The sequence below is a fragment of the Notolepis coatsorum genome (assembly GCF_963971535.1).
Source record: "Notolepis coatsorum genome assembly, chromosome: 15".
Lineage (NCBI taxonomy): Eukaryota > Metazoa > Chordata > Actinopteri > Aulopiformes > Paralepididae > Notolepis > Notolepis coatsorum.
This window is the reverse complement of record NC_140179.1, coordinates 8,626,041-8,646,188: the sequence shown is the minus strand read 5'-3', so window position 1 is coordinate 8,646,188 and position 20,148 is coordinate 8,626,041. Positions and strand designations below refer to the sequence as shown.

General features: G+C 43.3%; 1 protein-coding gene across 2 annotated transcripts in view; it reads right to left on the bottom strand.

Annotated features, from left to right (window-relative positions):
• The window catches only part of vps35 (VPS35 retromer complex component), a 56,241-nt gene that overhangs the window by 29,036 nt on the left and 7,057 nt on the right, over positions 1-20,148 (bottom strand). Inside the window, exons 2-6 of one of the 2 annotated variants that reach the window (XM_084330126.1) lie at positions 15,251-15,337; positions 13,830-13,926; positions 9,230-9,353; positions 4,253-4,438; positions 2,098-2,317 (exon numbers count right to left, since the gene is read on the bottom strand). In XM_084330126.1, coding sequence (XP_084186252.1) covers positions 2,098-2,317; positions 4,253-4,438; positions 9,230-9,353; positions 13,830-13,926; positions 15,251-15,337 — 714 coding nt within the window. The remainder of the gene's footprint in view (positions 1-2,097; positions 2,318-4,252; positions 4,439-9,229; positions 9,354-13,829; positions 13,927-15,250; positions 15,338-20,148) is intronic. The other variant, XM_084330127.1, reaches the window with a different exon arrangement.

Here is a 20,148-nt window from a genome sequence, read left to right as displayed (position 1 = left end):
TTGATCATGGATGAACAAAACATTCAATGCAAATGGTTGATTTGAATTTCAAGGACTTTTTAAGCACATTGTTAAAAATTGGCTGTTTTCAAGGAATTCCAGGCCTTGACTTTTTTTTGTGAAAAGGAAGGACCTTGTGCGAACCCTGTCCAAAGCGCTACACGATTTGTTCCTCACATTTTTACCCAGTCAATCACACATTCACGCGGCGGAGGCGCGACCATGCAAGGTGCCGACCTGCTCATCAGGAGCAGTTAGGGGTCAAGTGTCTTGCTCAAGGACACTTCGACACGCTGCCCTGGGAATCTAACCGGGAACCTCTGGATTACCAGACGACTGCTCTACCTCCTGTCTCCTGAGCCACTGTTGCCACTGTCGCCCCCTAATAAATACTAATCAATCATAAACACATACCGATACTGGTATTGGACATCAGGTCAAGACCAGGCTAAAGCAGGGTATTGGTATCCGAGAATGTCCCCAATACTACAATCTGATACTGAAAGCTAAATTCATTCAAACCTTTATTCATGCCCCTATTGCACATCGTATTATTATTGCACAAATGTCCTATTCCTGTCTATTACTTGTGTTGCACATCGCTGCGGGCATGACCCCCCGCATTTCACTGTATGCTTGTATGCCGTGACAAATAAAACTCTTGACTTGATTTATTCTCAAAAAGACAATTGAGATCACCCTCATTTTCAATGTCGTTGAGACTTTACAGACATTTCAATGCACACATTTCCACAATATAACAATAATAAATATTAATAACTATCTATATAGTACTTTTTTCACACATGGACTGCAGTCCAGAGTGCCACACAGCAACTAGTATAAGATGAACATAGGCATAAAATCAGCACACAATTGACAGAATAAAAACAATGCATAAATTGTAGACATAATAATAGGTATAAAAGACAATAAAAGTAGTGCAATGTAAACGTGCAAACTTAAGAATAGGCATAACATAAATACAATGTCGCTCGAAGGCATGTGAACCCCCCCGGAACAGTCAGTCCCCCAAACACCTCACACATCAATCCCTACCAGATCCCCATCCAAGACACACCCCTTGATAAAGCATGTGATGACCGAGGGAAAACACAAACAGCCCGCGCGCCACTCACACCGCCATGCACGGCGACGGGAATGCCACCCCCGCGGGCCGCTCCATCTCCCCCGGTCCCGGCACCCCCGCCACCACGAGGAAAACCAGCAAATCCCACGCCCCACATCCAAACTCCACAGAGAAATGACAGGCCATGCGCCCCAGGACCCGCAGCCAAAGGAGACACGCAGTGTTTCCCCTGAAAAAATATTCAGCTGCCTCTAGGGGGGTCCGGGGTCATGCCCCCCGGAACCTCTTTTTTTTTTTTTACATTTTAAAGTTAAATGCATCAATCTGGTGCACTTTGAGAGCAGAATAAAGAGGCTGATCTACGATGAACTTTGTGGTCAAAACACAAAATCGACTAGACTGCAGTGCTTTCTCCCTGCAGCCTTTTCCTCAGGTCAGTCTTTTGCATTAAGCACCCCCCACAGCCCAAATGAAATGATACAAAAAATAATAATAATAATATTATAATAATAATAATTTTTTTTTTTTTTTTTTTGAATAGTCTAGTTCATAGCAGCGGCGGTCCTAATTCAGCAGCGGCGCAGCGCTCGTGTGACTGGGAGACGTGGTAAATACACAGGTCACAACATGTTTACAGGAACGTTTGGGAGTTGTATTTTGATTGTATTTGGAGTATATTTTACACAACCACACCCCTTTACACAACCACGCCCCTTTAACACAACCACGCCCCTTTAACACAACCACACCCCTTTAACACAGCCACACCCCTTTAACACAGCCACACCCCTTTAACACAGCCACACCCCTTTAACACAGCCACACCCCTTTAACACAGCCACACCCCTTTAACACAGCCACGCCCCTTTAACACAGCCACGCCCCTTTAACACAGCCACGCCCCTTTAACACAGCCACGCCCCTTTAACACAGCCACGCCCCTTTATTCCCCCCCACCACTACGACACGACACAAACATGAATCCACTCCCAGAGACACCGTCTCACCTGCTTGTACTTCTCCACGTTGACCCCCTCCAGCTGGCTGAGACGCACCAGGTTGGTCCCCACCAGGATGCGGAGCTCCTGCCTCTCCTTCTCCCTCTTCTCGCGGTCGCGGCTGTGGCCCTGGTGCTGCATGCGCACCCACAGCTTGTTCATCTCCGCGAAGTTCAGCAGCACAAAGTCCATGGAGTCGTTGATCTCGCCGGTCATCGCCTCCTCCCCCCTGCAGTACCACCACACACCACACGTCGTTAAGGACGGCCAATGTGGTGGATGTTCGTTTGTTTATTTCAAGGATCCCCATTGGTTGATGTTTGTTTGTTTATTTGTTTATTTAACCTCTTAACACATTAATTGCCAATAACGAGTATACTTATATGGTCCGGGCGAGTATACTTATATGGTCCGGGCGTAGAATTTGGACCCAGGCCAGTGAAACGCTTCATTCGAGCAACTTGGAATGCGTCCAGCACACAATGCATATTTTGTGCCATTTCATGTCAGGGACCCGATGGACATCGATACTGGAAATCGCGATCAGACAATTGGAATATTAATTTTGGAATAACTCCTAGCAAAGGTAAGGACTATATGACATCAATCCTACTTTGATCCTACAATGATTTCACATCGATCGCAAGGATCAACGTATGTAGTATTCAAAACGTATGCCGTTGCTGACTATCAGAGCATCACAAAAACGACCCCCCCCTTTGATGCGTTCATGATGAAAGATAATACCTATTATATACCTTTGATTTGGCAATAATATAATCGCTGGCGCTGAATGAGTTAAAAATAACACACCAACTTTTTGGGAAATTAGCTTATTTGCCATCTACCCTGGAGTTAGACAAGCAGATACATACCCTTTTCTTCTCTGTGCATGCATTAGGCTTAGGAAACAGCCGCACTGTTAGCCTAGCTTAGAGTCATTCACTGGAAGTAGGTATGCCAGTGTAGCCTAGTTCCCAACAGTCACAAAATACACTCCAAAACTTTCCTGTAAACATGTTGTGACCTGTGTACAGGAACGTTTTGGAGTTGTATTTGTGTATTTAACACAACCACACCCCTTTAACACAAGCACGCCCCTTTAGCACAACCACACCCCTTTAACACAGCCACGCCCCTTTAACACAGACACGCCCCTTTAACACAGCCACACCCCTTTAACACAGCCACACCCCTTTAACACAGCCACACCCCTTTAACACAGCCACACCCCTTTAACACAGCCACACCCCTTTAACACAACACGCCCCTTTGAGTGTGTATTTCGTGACTGTTGAGAACTAGGCTACACGGGCAGAACTCCAGCTCAGGGCAGCAGCCAATCACAGCTCTGCAGCCGTTCCAGGTCAGATTTTCTGTCCAATATCTTCAGAGCTTGTCCATACAGAGATCTGATCGGATTTAAGGTAGTTTGATTGGCTTGTGTCCAGCATGGCATGCACTCTCATATAGGATCATAGCATTTAGGTACTTTTTAGCTGCCTCTGTTGTTAAAGAATTTCCAATATGGCGGAAATTCAGAATGTTAAACTTTAAAACATGAGCCATTTTTAATGTGTTTTCAGTTTTGAGTCAAGATTAACTCTCTCCAAGTATTTAAATTCCTTTATTTTTTTTATCTACTTTTTCTCCCATTTTATATTTTTCTCCCATCCCAATTTCGTATCGTCCAATTTTACCCTCCCCTGTCTCGAACGTTGTTAGACCATGCCTCCCACTGGTCGGCTGCAATGTGGACTAAGCCTTGCATCACGTGTCCCCTCCGGTACTCGAGGAGGCAGCCGTCGCATCTTTTCACCTGCACAGCGCGATCTCTCAGCGTCGGGGGTCTGCGTTTGGAGGGCACGCCGCCCCTGTCGCTTCCCGATTCTGCTGCGCAGGCGCACAAACCGACCTGTAGGAGTCGCTGTCCACAACGTCCGATCCCCACCCATCAGCTTCCCACCCCCTAATACTGCCAATTGTATTAGTATGAACGACCAGCCAAGCTGATAGCAATGCGGAGAGCTGGGCTCGAACCCAGCGTCTCCTGCATTGGTGGTGAGCGCCTTGCCCACTGCACCACCTAGCCGCCAAGTATTTAAATTCCTCAATTTTTCATCACTCTCCCCTTTACAAATAGTGAATGATTGGTGAGACTCACGGCTCCGGCTCCTCCCCGTCGTCGGGCAGGATGTTGCGGGTGCACTGCAGCAGGTAGTTCCTGAGGAAGAGGCCCCGCAGCGGGTGCTGGACCCCCCGGCACATCTCAACCAGGTCCTTCAGGATGTCCTTGCGGGACTGGGGGAAGGAGCGCACGTACACCACCCCCACGGTGATCAGCAGGTAGCTGGGGGAGGGGGGTGAGAGAAGGTGAGTCAGATCATGTAGTATATCCAACACGTGTCCTTGGACCAGTGCTCGCCACAATGGTTAACGTGGTTACAAACAGATGATCAGCATTTACATGTATGTTTTCTTTAAGGGAAATGTATGGCGTTACCTAGGGCTGGGCGATTAATGAAGTTTCAATGTCAATTATGACTTTGGCTTCGCACGATCATGAAAACAAGATAATAAATGTAAATGAACTATTGTTGCTCTCATTTTGTCTTGTGTTGGAAATGCACCGCACCGCTTTGCTTCACAGCGGTGCGCCCCACCCCTCCTCCCCCTCAAGCTCCAACAGTAGTTTCAGCTGGTGTTGAGAGGGAGGAGGAGCCACAGTGTGTTTCTCCAGTTATTTTTAAACGTCTTTGGTAACTTGTAGAAGATTGATTGAACATTTTATTAAAGGTCCCATGCATTATAAATGGCCTTTTCCAGTGTTTAGCATTGTTTCCTAGCAATGGGGGATTATATCAACGTGGTCTGTGTCTCTAATTATCATATTGACTCATCAGTCCAGTCTCGAGTTCACGAGATCTTCCCTCACTCAACTAAGCCGTTCTGATTTGACTGTATTGCTGACGTGAATAAGGCACTGATTGAGCTGATTGTGATCTGATTGGCTCTGTGGTTGTAGTCACCGCCCACAATTCGCTCAACAGAGCGACTCAAACAGGGTGCAGAGTCCGACAGACAGCAGAGAACGAGAGAGAGAGAGAGAGAGAGAGAGAGAGAGAGAGGGACTGCGCGCAGGAGTGTGTGTAAAAATGTGTGTGCGCCGCGGGGATGCGTCTTCTCTCACACACACGGAGCATTTACACACAACCTCTGGGCAGGAGCTTCTCTGTCATGCGTGTGTGTGTGAGAGAAGCTCCTGCCCCGCGCGCGCGGGAGGTTATCTCTCTCTGTCGGGAGTACTCGCATATCACTGTCAAAATATCTTTGCGCATGCTCCCACGTGCACGCCCGTATTCCGATCCGTGCAATTGCAATAATATTCAGAGGTATATATTGTCATTTGAAACGAGTTACCAATGCATTGTCCCGTGGGATTATGCCCCCCGCGGCGAAATTAATTAGTATCCCCCTCAATCTCTCTATATCTCTCTCTGTCTGCCACTCGCAGACTGTGTGGGTGACTGTCACTCAAAGCGCTTATGGGCGGAGCCCATCCAATAACAGCCTTGTTTACATCAGGGTCCCCCATTTTCAATTCATCATAAGATGACATAAGGGCAGCCATTGGTAACTTGTAGAAGATGACAGAAAGGCAGCCTTTTGAAGATGACAGAAGGGCAGCCTTTGGTTACTTGTAGAAGATGACAGAAAGGCAGCCTTTTGTAACTTGTAGAAGATGACAGAAGGGCAGCCTTTGGTGACTTGTAGAAGATGACAGAAAGGCAGCCTTTGGTAACTTGTAGAAGATGACAGAAGGGCAGCCTTTGGTGACTTGTAGAAGATGACAGAAAGGCAGCCTTTGGTAACTTGTAGAAGATGACAGAACGGCAGCCTTTGGTAACTTGTAGAAGATGACAGAAAGGCAGCCTTTTGTAACTTGTAGAAGATGACAGAAGGGCAGCCTTTGGTAACTTGTAGAAGATGACAGAAGGGCAGCCTTTGGTGACTTGTAGAAGATGACAGAACGGCAGCCTTTGGTAACTTGTAGAAGATGACAGAAAGGCAGCCTTTTGTAACTTGTAGAAGATGACAGAAGGGCAGCCTTTTGTAACTTGTAGAAGATGACAGAAGGGCAGCCTTTGGTGACTTGTAGAAGATGACAGAAAGGCAGCATTTGGTGACTTGTAGAAGATGACAGAAAGGCAGCATTTGGTAACTTGTAGAAGATGACAGAAGGGCAGCCTTTGGTGACTTGTAGAAGATGACAGAAAGGCAGCATTTGGTGACTTGTAGAAGATGACAGAAAGGCAGCATTTGGTAACTTGTAGAAGATGACAGAAAGGCAGCCTTTGGTAACTTGTAGAAGATGACAGAAGGGCAGCCTTTGGTGACTTGTAGAAGATGACAGAAAGGCAGCCTTTGGTAACTTGTAGAAGATGACAGAAGGGCAGCCTTTGGTGACTTGTAGAAGATGACAGAAAGGCAGCCTTTGGTAACTTGTAGAAGATGACAGAACGGCAGCCTTTGGTAACTTGTAGAAGATGACAGAAAGGCAGCCTTTTGTAACTTGTAGAAGATGACAGAAGGGCAGCCTTTGGTAACTTGTAGAAGATGACAGAAAGGCAGCCTTTGGTAACTTGTAGAAGATGACAGAAGGGCAGCCTTTTGTAACTTGTAGAAGATGACAGAAGGGCAGCCTTTGGTAACTTGTAGAAGATGACAGAAAGGCAGCATTTGGTGACTTGTAGAAGATGACAGAAAGGCAGCCTTTGGTAACTTGTAGAAGATGACAGAAGGGCAGCCTTTGGTAACTTGTAGAAGATGACAGAACGGCAGCCTTTGGTAACTTGTAGAAGATGACAGAAAGGCAGCCTTTGGTAACTTGTAGAAGATGACAGAAGGGCAGCCTTTGGTAACTTGTAGAAGATGACAGAAGGGCAGCCTTTGGTGACTTGTAGAAGATGACAGAACGGCAGCCTTTGGTAACTTGTAGAAGATGACAGAAAGGCAGCCTTTTGAAGATGACAGAAGGGCAGCCTTTGGTTACTTGTAGAAGATGACAGAAAGGCAGCCTTTTGAAGATGACAGAAGGGCAGCCTTTGGTTACTTGTAGAAGATGACAGAAAGGCAGCCTTTTGTAACTTGTAGAAGATGACAGAAGGGCAGCCTTTGGTGACTTGTAGAAGATGACAGAAAGGCAGCCTTTGGTAACTTGTAGAAGATGACAGAAGGGCAGCCTTTGGTGACTTGTAGAAGATGACAGAAAGGCAGCCTTTGGTAACTTGTAGAAGATGACAGAACGGCAGCCTTTGGTAACTTGTAGAAGATGACAGAAAGGCAGCCTTTTGTAACTTGTAGAAGATGACAGAAGGGCAGCCTTTGGTAACTTGTAGAAGATGACAGAAGGGCAGCCTTTGGTGACTTGTAGAAGATGACAGAACGGCAGCCTTTGGTAACTTGTAGAAGATGACAGAAAGGCAGCCTTTTGTAACTTGTAGAAGATGACAGAAGGGCAGCCTTTTGTAACTTGTAGAAGATGACAGAAGGGCAGCCTTTGGTGACTTGTAGAATATGACAGAAAGGCAGCATTTGGTGACTTGTAGAAGATGACAGAAAGGCAGCATTTGGTAACTTGTAGAAGATGACAGAAGGGCAGCCTTTGGTGACTTGTAGAAGATGACAGAAAGGCAGCATTTGGTGACTTGTAGAAGATGACAGAAAGGCAGCATTTGGTAACTTGTAGAAGATGACAGAAAGGCAGCCTTTGGTAACTTGTAGAAGATGACAGAAGGGCAGCCTTTGGTGACTTGTAGAAGATGACAGAACGGCAGCCTTTGGTGACTTGTAGAAGATGACAGAAGGGCAGCCTTTTGTAACTTGTAGAAGATGACAGAAGGGCAGCCTTTGGTAACTTGTAGAAGATGACAGAAAGGCAGCATTTGGTGACTTGTAGAAGATGACAGAAAGGCAGCCTTTGGTCGACTAGGAATGGAAAAACAAATCCAGTCATCGCCATGCGATGTTCTCAAATCAATGAGTAATCGTGTTTTAATAATCATGATTTCAATATCCACCAAACAATCGCAATTATGATCCTTTCCGTAACCGAGCAGCCCTAGCGTTACCACAGACCTACCGGTACTTCTTATTCCATCTAGGCCAAATACAGGGGGGTAATGACTAGCGTCTGCATCGATCTGTGCATCGCGTCAGCTCTGTCAATGTCCTTACGTCAGAGGGGAAGCTGAAGCTCAAGAACAATCAACGTAAAGCTTTGTGGAGAATCCACTGTGTCCAGAAACAAAGGGATTATTTACTGTATATGAAAACGGTACAGAAAACTCCTTTCACAAAGCAACGTTGTGTGCTTTTCACCCCAATGTGGAGACATAATTATTATAAATTTTTTATCTGTTCATTTGTGGTTGAGTATATATGTTATTGTTTTACTGCAGTGTGTTTTAGAATTAGGCCGAGATAATAAATGGAATTTTCATATTGGCACATGCCACAACTCTGAGTCGAAGACAAATAAAAGTTAAAATAATAAATAAATAACTAAACGGGCGCACTAGCTCTTCATAGGTGCTCAGAGAAAGGTATGCGGTTGTGGAATGTGGGTTGCGGTGATTAAGCCCTCATGGGTGCACTGATCTTGTAGGGCGAGATAATGAATTCTCACTAATAAAAACCACAATGGAGGTACTAGGGCTGGGCGATTAATCGAAAAAAGATCGCAATCTCGATACATAGACCTATGCGATCTCATTTCAAAATTATGACTAATTATCTTTTTAACTTTTTACTTAACTTTTAAATGATGACGATTCTGACTCGAGCTATTTTGTATGTTACAAGAGACTTTTACGTTTAAGTCAAGCACTTTCATATATGTTATGTTTAAGTTTAAGTCAAGCACTTTCATATGTTATGTTGTCTGTTTAAGAAAGAGTGCAATAAATGATTTTATTGAAAAAATAAGAATCGTGTGAGAGAATCGTTATCTCAATTCTTGGAGAGAAAAATCACATTTTAGCAAGAATCGCCCCCAGCCCTAGGAGGTACACAGAATCTATACCGGGAAGAAAAGCATTTTCAAGTCTTCATAACATCTGGGATATAGGACCGTACTCACAGCCTGGGGATGATGTTGCCTGCGTACTGCACCAGCTCGTAGAGGTCGGCCACCTTGCGTCCCTTGGCGAACTCGTCCGTCAGGTACACCTCCAGGTAGTGGAGCTCGTCGGAGATGGCCATGTCTGGACTCCGGGGTTAGGGACGGGTTTGCCAGACATGTATGGATTCTAGGGATGGGCGCGAGTAACCGATTACTCGCGGCTATGAGAAAACTCGATCTTAAATTAATAATTTTAATGAAAGAAAAATATATAAAATTATTATTATTATAATTTTTTTCTTTTTTACATATTTGTTTCACATGTATGTGTAAGATTATAACCGTTTGTTGGTTTCATTAAACATATACGTCAGGGCTATTCAACTGGCGGCCCGCGGGCCAGATCCGGCCCGCGGGATGATTCTGACCGGCCCGCCAAAGATTACATGATAATAAAAAAAAAAAAAAAACATTTTTTTTTTAATATCTTTTTTTTTTACTTTTTTCTTTTCATGTCAACGTTAACACGCACAATTGAGCCAAAAGTCACTCAATTAATGACAGATTTCATTGATAAATTGAGGGAAAACTTTGCAAGTCGATTTGATGAATTTGACATGTCCAGAGAATTGATGCATTTTGTGAGCAACCCATTTGCCAATGTAGCTGCTATTTCCACAAAAGGACAAAAGTTCCTTGCATCACTTCACATTGATGAAGGTCTCCTGCAACTTGAAATAATTGACATGCAAGCATCATCTGCTCTGAAGCAGGCACTTGAGAATGAATCCACCACAACATTTTGGATAAAGTGTATTCATGTCAAGACATTTCCCAAAATAAAAACGCTGGCAATATCTGTGCTAACAATGTTTGGCTCAACATACACCTGTGAATCCAGTTTCTCTCACATGAATGCCATTAAAACAAGCAACGTGCCTCCTTGACAAATGAGCATTTGCATCACTGTTTGCGGGTAGCCCTCACTTCCTATGAACCCTCTTTCTTTGCCATTGCCCAGTCAAAGAAGTGCAATCGCTCTCATTAGATGTGTGTATGTAGGCTAGGCCTGTCTGCCCCCCACCCCCCTGATGTTTGAGAGTTAAGAGTGGACAATAAGTGCTAATAAGATGCTGTGATTTGCTGTTGTTGCACAGACATGAAGCACTTTTTCATAAGCTCAGCTGCACTATAAATGTGTTTTTTTGTTAAGTGTTGATGTTAGAATGTTCAGATGCACATCATGCACTTGTTTGTTTTTTATTTTATTTTTATATTGAAATGTTGAAGAGGAGATGTTGCAGTTGTTGCACAGTCATAAATTAAGCACTTTCTGCAGGAGATGTTGCAGATGTGGCACATAAATTAAGCACTTTTTTTGAAAAGTATACTACTTTTGCAATGTACAGTAGTTAAATAAAAGTTGTGAAAATGTGGTTGCGTGTTGTGTCAAGTGTACATATATTCATAGCACGGGGAGGCGCCGTGGCGGTCCGGCCCCTGGCCCCTTGGGTTTCTGACAATGTGGCCCCCTGAACAATTTAGTTGAATAGCCCTGATATACGTGAATGAACAAATTTTTTTTTAATATATATATTCTTTTGAGTTTTTTCCCCTCCACGAGTAATACACGATCACTTGAGTATAGCATGCGATCAATCGATCTGGATTTTTATAAAAAATGCCCATCCGTAATGGATTCCACGAATAGTTTAACCTGACTGACACAGTCAGACCCTCCAGTGTTTCTGCGCTCGCAAGAATGAACAAACATTCAACCGAACCCCTTCATATTTGTGACAACTTGCAAATCTGACAAATCCTCACAATATTTCCGTATAATATGGCCAGGCTGGTAATCTTCTGGTTCTCATGGTCAGTTTACTTTGCCACAAAACTTATATATATATATATTTATATTTATCCTTGCTGTAGTGTACTGCTTTTTCTTAGTGTGTCCAATACTTTTTTCCTGTTTCATTCCACTTTATTTACATATGGACTTTAATGTTTAGATTTCTTGTCTGGATTTCTTGAGTTAACACCAAAGTCTGGTGCAAATTTCCTTGAATACGCTCAATGGAAATACATTTACTGAACAAAATGTTGATGTGTTCAATACTTATTTCCCCCACTGTATATCATTTTAATAATTTCACTGAGCTGTATGTAATACTTTCTGGAATATGTGTAATCAAAAAGACATGGCACCATACTCACTGTGTGTACTAGAGAAATTTCGTCCTGGTTTTTGTAAATTACATTTTTGTGTCCTCAGTTGTGGTCAACGATATTTAATAAACTATTTAGTCTTGTTAACGTGACATGGTCTTCAATAACGTGACGTCACATCTCGTTGTCGTCATGAAAAAAACCTTCGTTGACGAACACCTTTCGTCACCATTTTAGTTGACAAAATTAACACTGCAAGGCCCCATTGACTGGAGCGTAGCCCCATTGACTGGAGCGTAGCCCCATTGACTGGAGCAAGGCCCCATTGACTGGAGCAAGGCCCCATTGACTGGAGCAAGGCCCCATTGACTGGAGCATGGCCCCATTGACTGGAGCGTGGCCCCATTGACTAGAGCAAGGCCCCATTGACTGGAGCATGGCCCCATTGACTGGAGCAAGGCCCCATTGACTGGAGCAAGGCCCCATTGACTGGAGCTGTGGGTATTCAGCATCAACAGAAAGGACTACACCAATCAGCAACATCATTGGTTCCAAAATCTAAATTCTGAACGTATCCATTGATTAAAAAAGAAACACCATAAAGCATAAAAAGGCACTCCTTTTCAGTTAACACTTTGACTGCCATGAAACGTGTTTAGACGTCATTGCTGGCCATGCTCAAGTTGCCGAAATATCAATATTTCAAAAATCTGCGATCGGATTCATATGTCCCCTCCGCTGGCCTGAGATCCACCAGCAGGACCCACTGAGCTCTCTGGCGGTTCAGGAGCGCCATCTGGTGGCCGATCGGCGCAATCGCTTAACAGGATGTGCCATAGAGGTTGTGCTAGACGTCCGTAGTACTTCCGGGCACTCGCTATAGGTCCCGGGACTCTGGCTCGTCACGCTACACAGTGATCGATTGCCAATAACTCGATAAACAACATGATTTGGACGTATATACCATTATACAAGCTGGAGATGGACCGGGTAAATTTACATCCCATAATGATAAGACTTCTCCTCTACGATGATCGCCCAACGGCTCGCGGAGACTGGGGTGAATTTCAGCGTGTAACGTTACCGTCTTCGATACTAACTGCTATTATCAACATTTGACCCACATTAGATGATTGGTATAACGCTGCCCACGGAATTATAAACGCCCCCTAGCCCATCCGGTCAACATCAGATGACGTGTAGTAACTTCTAGAAGTACGTCTAGTTGGAATTTTTTATATCGCGCTGATTGCCATAAAACTGTATTGCATCATCAATATAATGCATTTGGGGCTATAGATCACGTTCTGGAGAAAGCTGCAGAAAGAGATGAAAACATACTTATACATTAGACCATACTTTACTATGAATATGTGAATGAAAAAGTTTAACGTTGCTACACAATGAACAATACATATAGGACTTTGAATGGGCCCTAATAATGGCAATGTAGCAATAGAATTTAAAAAGTTATAGCCATGCAAAGAAGGGGTACTTCTCCATAGACAAATAGAGCCGGCAACCTATGGTATATCATGAATTTAACCCAAGGCAACCAAAGTGTTAAGAGAGGGAGCAGCCACAATCTGAAGAATGAGAGGAATTTGAAAAACACTCTATGGGAGGCACCTAGTCGACAGGAAACTGATTACAACATAAGACCGTGTCATCTTTTCTTTTTTCCGCTCGTTTGTGTTCATGTAGGGGTAGGCCTATATCTCCCATGGGGCGACGATAGTGGCTTGGGAGATAGAGCAGTCTGGTAATCCGGAGGTTCCAGGTTCGATTCCCGCTCCTCCCGGGCAGTGCGTCGAAGTGTCCTTGAACGAAACACTTAACCCCCTAATTGCTCCCGATGAGCAGGTTGGCACCTTGCACGGTCGCCTCCGCCATCGATGTGTGAATGTGTGAGTGAACGGTCAAATGTGAGGAACAAATTGTAAGGCACTTTGGATAAAAGCTGCTATATAAATGTACTGTTTACCATTTATATATAAAAACAAGTACTATTGAAATGTTTAAATGCAGATATAAACAAGAATTCTTGGACAAGTATAAGTTAGAGCTTGAAAATAACATGAACTAGTATTTTTGTAATAATTTATTTATCTTTTGCTGTAGTGGATAGGTATATTAAATTTGATATTGATAGATAACTTATTATTACATATTAATTATATGATATTGTAAGGAAGGGGCAGGACCAGATAAGCTTTGCTTTTTTCTGTCCCTTCTCGAACAAAACCATTTGTCTTGAGCTATGTTGACTATTGCTTCCATGTCTAGGTAGATATATTTTATTTTATTTGTATTTTCTTTATTTTTTTTTCTTTAATTTTTTTCTTTAATTTCTTGATATTTTTTTTTATTTCAAGTTTGTGTGTTTATGGTTGTTCGAGATAAATAAAGATCAAATCAAATATATTCCTCTTATTGAAAAGGATACAGAGTTCATAGTAGCTCTTTGGAGAGAGCATGGAGGTCCTCAGCTCTCCCAGCATGTTGGACGCGTGCTTCAGAGCGTCCATCAGCTTGTTCTTGTCCTGGAGGTCGGAGGTCATGGAACACATCAGGTGATCAGGGAGGAGAACCCATGCATTCACCATGGTCAACTGTGATTGGTGGACTCAAACGTCCATCCGCTGCTCTCAACTATTCTTCCAGCCAAGTTGAGCCGTCTGGTTGTGAAATGAACAAGCTAAATGCACTGAACACATCATTACACATTACAGTTCCAACATCTAATGTTTCACCAGGTTTAAAGGCTGAGACCACTTATCGATTTATCGATAACTGCGTGAAATCGATAAGTGGCATCACTTATCGATTTTTTTGCATGTGTAAAGAAATATATATATATTTTTTTTTAATACTTTATACTATACTAAAATACTAGGTCTTGTGGCATGTTTTAGTTAAAACATCCCCATTTCATGTAAATTCAGTTGAATTGCAACTCTGCACCGTGCATTCAACATGCAGCGCACTCCTCCATCACATCCAGAGACCACCAACTGTAACATGAGAAGGATCACTGTGGTAGTTTTGAATGGGGAAATCTGTAACACTAAATATGGCGGCAACAACAAAGAATTGCTGCAAAATAAACATAGATTTGTTGTTTAAATAATAATATATCGTCTCAGCCTTACCAGGTTTGAATTTTTTTTAAAGGAAAACTCCAACATTTTGGGAAATTTGCCATCTACCCTGGATTTAGACAAGAAGATTTTTTTCTTCTCTGTGCATGCAGTAGGAGTAGGAAGACGTTGGGAACTAGGCTAATGGAGGAACCTACTTCCAGTGACTGATGCTAAGCTAGGCTAACGGCGCGTGTCTTCCTACTCCTACTGCATGCACAGAGAAGAAAAAAGGTATATCTTCTTGTCTAACTCCAGGGTAGATGGCAAATAAGCTAATTTCCCAAAATGTTGGAGTTTTCCTTTAACAAAAAGTGACAACCTTACACCCCTACTAGCCTAAATAGAGTGTGTTATTAGTGTACAGTATGTATAACATCGTTTTGACAAAGGGCTGATAATTCTACTTTAACCCTTTCACTGCCACACTACCAACTGGGTAACCCTTTCACTGCGACAATACCAAAGGTTAACCCTTTCGCTGCCACACAACAAAGGGTAAACCCTTTCACTACCACACTACAGAAGGTTAACCCTTTACCATCACACTACAGACGGTTAACCATTTCACTAACATACTACAGAAGGTTAACCCTTTACTATCACACTACAGACGGTTAACCCTTTCACTACAGAAGGTTAACCCTTTACTATCACACTACAGATGGTTAAAGGGTTAACCTTCTGTAGTGCGGCAGTGAAGGGGTTAAAAATAGATGTGTCTTACCAGGCACCTCTTCATCTGGAACGACTGGACCTTGACGGCCTGAACAGCTTCATCTAGAAGCTTCTCCTGCTCGTCCTGGGGAGACTGCTGGAAGACACACACAGAGCTCAGAAGAATACACATTACACAAGGCGCTCGCCACTAACGCAGGAGATGCTGGTATCGAGCCCGGCTCTTGGCATTGCTACCGGCTTGGCCGGCCGTCATACTAACACAATTGGCAGTGTTAGAGGGTGGGAAAGCCGGTGGGTGGGGATTGGACATTGTGGACAGCGACTCCTACAGGTCGGTTGGGTGACGCCGGTGCAGCGGAAACAGGAAGTATCGGGGGCAGCGTGAGCCTCCCACGCGTTACTCCTCGCCACTGAGAGTTCGAGCTGCTGCGGTGAAAAGATGCGACAGGCTGCCTCCTTGTGTACCGGAGGGGACGCGTGTGGCTTTTTCCAAATCCAACAGTGCAAAAATGCGGAAGCATTCGTCACCGCACGCCACTACGGTAAAGGGAGCTGTCGCGCGGAAATAGGCTGTCTATTGCCATTCTCTTTGACAAACTCTAACCTTAACCAGCTCCTTAACAGCGCCTAAACTTAACCGTTCTAACCTTAACCAACTCCGAAACAATGCCTAACCTTAACCTTAACCTTAACCATGCCTAACCTTAACCATAGAAAGAATATTGCCATTCTCTTTGACAAACTCTAACCTTAACCAGCTCCTTAACAGCGCCTAAACTTAACCGTTCTAACCTTAACCAACTCCGAAACAATGCCTAACCTTAACCTTAACCTTAACCATGCCTAACCTTAACCGGCGAAAGAATACACGTTAAAAAAAAATCACGTTAAAAAAAATATATTTGACGGGATTCGAACTCACCAGCAACTAGCTGTAGGATCCACAGCCATGGCGTCTTGCCAATTGAGCTATTTCTGGATACTGAATTTGGGGCGGTGACTTATATATATTGTTAAGGCGGGATCTCATGCGCATGCGCGAGCACCTCGCGAGCACGCCGGCGCACGCACGCACCTGAGCGAGCACGCCGCCGCTGGGCGCTGCGTGAAGGAAAATGAAAGGCGCATTACCGCACGCCACTACGGTACCTCCGGTGACGAATGCGGAAGCATTTTTGCACAGTTGGATTTGGAAAAAGCAAAAGGCGGAGGGGACACGTGATGCAAGGCTTCTATCCTCACTACAGCTGACCAGTGGGAGGCATAGTCTAGCAACGTTCAAGACAGGGGAGGGAAGAATTGGAAACACGAAATTGGGATGGGAGAAAAATAGAAAATGGGGAGAAAAAGTGGATAGAAAAAACATTACACTCTAAATTACATCAATTGCCCTTGTTCTGTCATCTAATAATATATTCCATTGCCTTTCCTATCTGTATCAAAGTCAAAATGTTGGTATCGTGACAAGACTACAACATACAAAAGCAGCTTGACAACCGATATCCTTTGCGTCTAGTAGGCATTCTCGAAGAGACACTGTCACGAGACCGCCGCCATCTTGGTATGGTGGAAAACAAACGGATTTCTACGATCAAATGTATGCGCTGAGCTCCGTTTTTATTACATATTTTATCACATTCTTGTTCATTTCATAACATTTTCATATCATTTGTTTTGAAAATATTGAGGCCAACATGGCATTTCACTATTTCGAAAGCCTTTCTGGTGATTCTAAGGCGGAAAAAAAGGCATGTAGGCTACTTGAAGAGAATGGACTAACGTTATATGGTGAAGTAGCTAGCAGCTAACATTTCTCTGCTGTTTACAGCCTCACAGCCAATAAAACTTAATTTACAATATACATATTTGTTCCTTATTCTCACCAGTTATGAAATGGGTAGAGCAGACATACGTAGGTTTTGACTTGGGGGCCAGGGTCTGTTTTGATCGACTCTCCCGTCTGAGTCTACATGTGCCCTCTTGATAGCCGCCAGCTATCCGTGATGCCTCAACGGGTATTATATAAAACTTTCTATTTGGATTTTTGATTATGTTATTAAAAAAAGCCCCCGAAAATCAATTAAGGTGGGCAAAAAAAGCCCTGGAATTTTTTATTGCTTGGAACACCTTCAGTGTTTCCTATACGATACACTCCGCCGTATCAGTCAAGAATATATTGATTTCCTAAACTGACATATTAACATATTACAGGGTTCCCACAGACATTGCTAAATGAAATCCAAGGACTTTTAAGTACTTTTCCAAGCACTCTTTTTCATTTTCAAGGATGTCACTCGAAGGATACAATTCACTTTTAAATGCAGTTTTTTTTTTAAAGCATCTTCTTGGCCTGCTTGCCAGCTAGAGCATCACACGTGAGACAGCGACTCGTCAGATTTTATTAAAACGAAACAAAAAAAAGATTTCTTGATTCAGAACAATTTGATCATGGATGAACAAAACATTCAATGCGAATGGTTGATTTGAATTTCAAGGACTTTTTTAAGCACCTTGTTAGGGCTTGAAAAGGGCTGTTTAAGGAATTCCAGGCCTTGACTTTGTGTGTGCAAAAAATCAAGCACTTTAACACATCCCACACCGGAAACGGCTTACGACGTGTTTCAAGTTCATGCAAATTCTGCCATTCCACGGCGTACAACGTTATTGAGATCATATTTCATTTTTTCGCCATGTTATTCATAATTCCCTCACGGAGCCTGGTCTGATGCAATGGGAGCCTGCACAACTCTGCAATGCTTCAATACTGCCACCTGGTGGATGATCGGCGAGTTACCAAACCGGAAATGGACGAGTCAATCTCGGTGCGTCTGGAAATGCGTCCGGCACTCACATATTGTCGCGGGACTCTAGACACACACCGTGTATATGGATCGCTGCCATAACTCAATAATCGGCATGATTTGGGCGTGTATTATTATTATACAAACCGGAAATGGATCGACTCGATCGCCGTCAAATAAGTGGGATCTTTTTGCTCCAGTCTCATCGCCCAACGGTAAGAGGACGCTGACGTCATTTTCAAGGCGATTGTACATTTCTTTGTTTACAAACCAACTGATCAATAAATCAACCCATACACTACATAAAGCATTTACTGACGATCACGGACTAGGTCAGTGTTTGGGGGGGGGGGGTGTACGGTGGAGAAGCTGCCAAGGTTCAAAGGTCACAGGTCAGGTGAATCTAGTGTTGGCCCAAGCATCCCATCTAGCACCAAAACACTGTTGTTTTTAGATAGAAAGCTACCAGCGGTGTGTGTGTGTGTGCAGAAGTTAGCAGTCAGCACAGTGAGTGGGAGGAGGCAGGGCAGTGGTGTGTGTGTGTAACACCTGGGCCTAAAAAAAATAATGGTTTGTTTCCGGTTGCCGACCGACCCTGCCGATTTAGGTGCGACCCAATATATTTTATGAATTTTCTTATTTTTATTTTTTCTTTATTTTTTTCTTTCCTTTTTCTTTTTTTTTATTTTTTTTATAGAATAAAGTTTCATAGAAATCTTAGTCAAACCTTTAGTATTATGGATATTAAACATGCTGGCAGAGTACATGCATCCATGTTGTTAATAACATTTTTATTAAATAGAGAAATTCCCTATCCATAGTCGCCGTGGGAAAGAATAAAATTAAAAATTAAAAATTAAATAAATTCCCTACCTACCCATGGCCTTAACTGACAACCAACAGGAAACAAACAATATTTTTTGTTATGCCCTAGTATATGTGTGTCACTGTCGGGAGGCATTCACCTCACAAGGTGAAGCATTTCCAAACGGCACTCCTGTTGTTTTTGCTGTTTTCAGAGAGAACGCTCTGTGTGTGAGCGTGAGTGTGAGTGTGAGAGTGTGTGTGTGTGTGTGTGTGTGTGTGTGTGTGTGTGTGTGTGTGTGTGTGTGTGTGTGCAGAAGGATGAAGGTCAAGGTCTGATCCAAACTGGTCGTGACGTGGAGGCTCTGCTCTTGCCATATTTAACAAGCTAACAGCAACAAGACCTGCAAACTGTTTTCAAGACGAGAGGGGAGAGGAGAGCTGAGGAGCAGAGGCTGTTGGGCAGCAGTGTGTGTTAGGGACAGGTACCGAATCCAGTACTTTTAAGGGTATCGACCGAATCACGCCGGTACTACCGAGTACCGATTCACGGGAGATCCACCAGTGCCACATTTCGGTACTGTGAAAAAAAGAAAAAAAAATCCGATGACGTCAACGTTTTGTTTACCGCGAAACGAAACCTATGAAGTGTGCCGCACGTTCACGTCAACGTTCACGCGCACAATACACGCTTACCTATTTGATTTGACTTGATTCAACAACAAAGCAGTCAGGGCAATGGCAAACCGAAAACGGTCGCAAGTGTGGTTACACTTTACAAAGCTAGATGCAATAACAAATTGTTCTAAATAAATAATAATGATAATAAATAATTTGAAGTTTGGACTCATTTTTTACAACTGAGGTAGGTAGATTACATTTGTTTAGACTAAAGTACCGAAAAAAGGTACTGTTGGGTACCGGTATCAATTCACAGGTAACGGTACCGGTATTGGTTCAAATGTGAACGGTACCCAACCCTAGTGTGTGTGTGTGTAGCTATATGTGTCATTGTCGGAGGCAGTGGTGAAAGAATCACACAGAATTACACACTAAGTGGAATAGGTCTAGTGATGCAGTCTGTTAATGATTATTTGGTTTAAAATATACTGATTAAAGCTGACAACAATAATTATCCTCCCAGGTGGAATAATGGCCACAGATCCTATCGACAGCCAATAGTTGCCTACAATAGCCTAATCACTCTATTATCATAGGTAAAAGGTGCTGTAAGAGGTATTATTTTAGTTACAATATGTGTTCAAAAGCTCTACATTACGACAGCCATCACTGATATGGTGTTTGGTCAGTAACATGGGTCACTCCGCTCTGAGTCTGC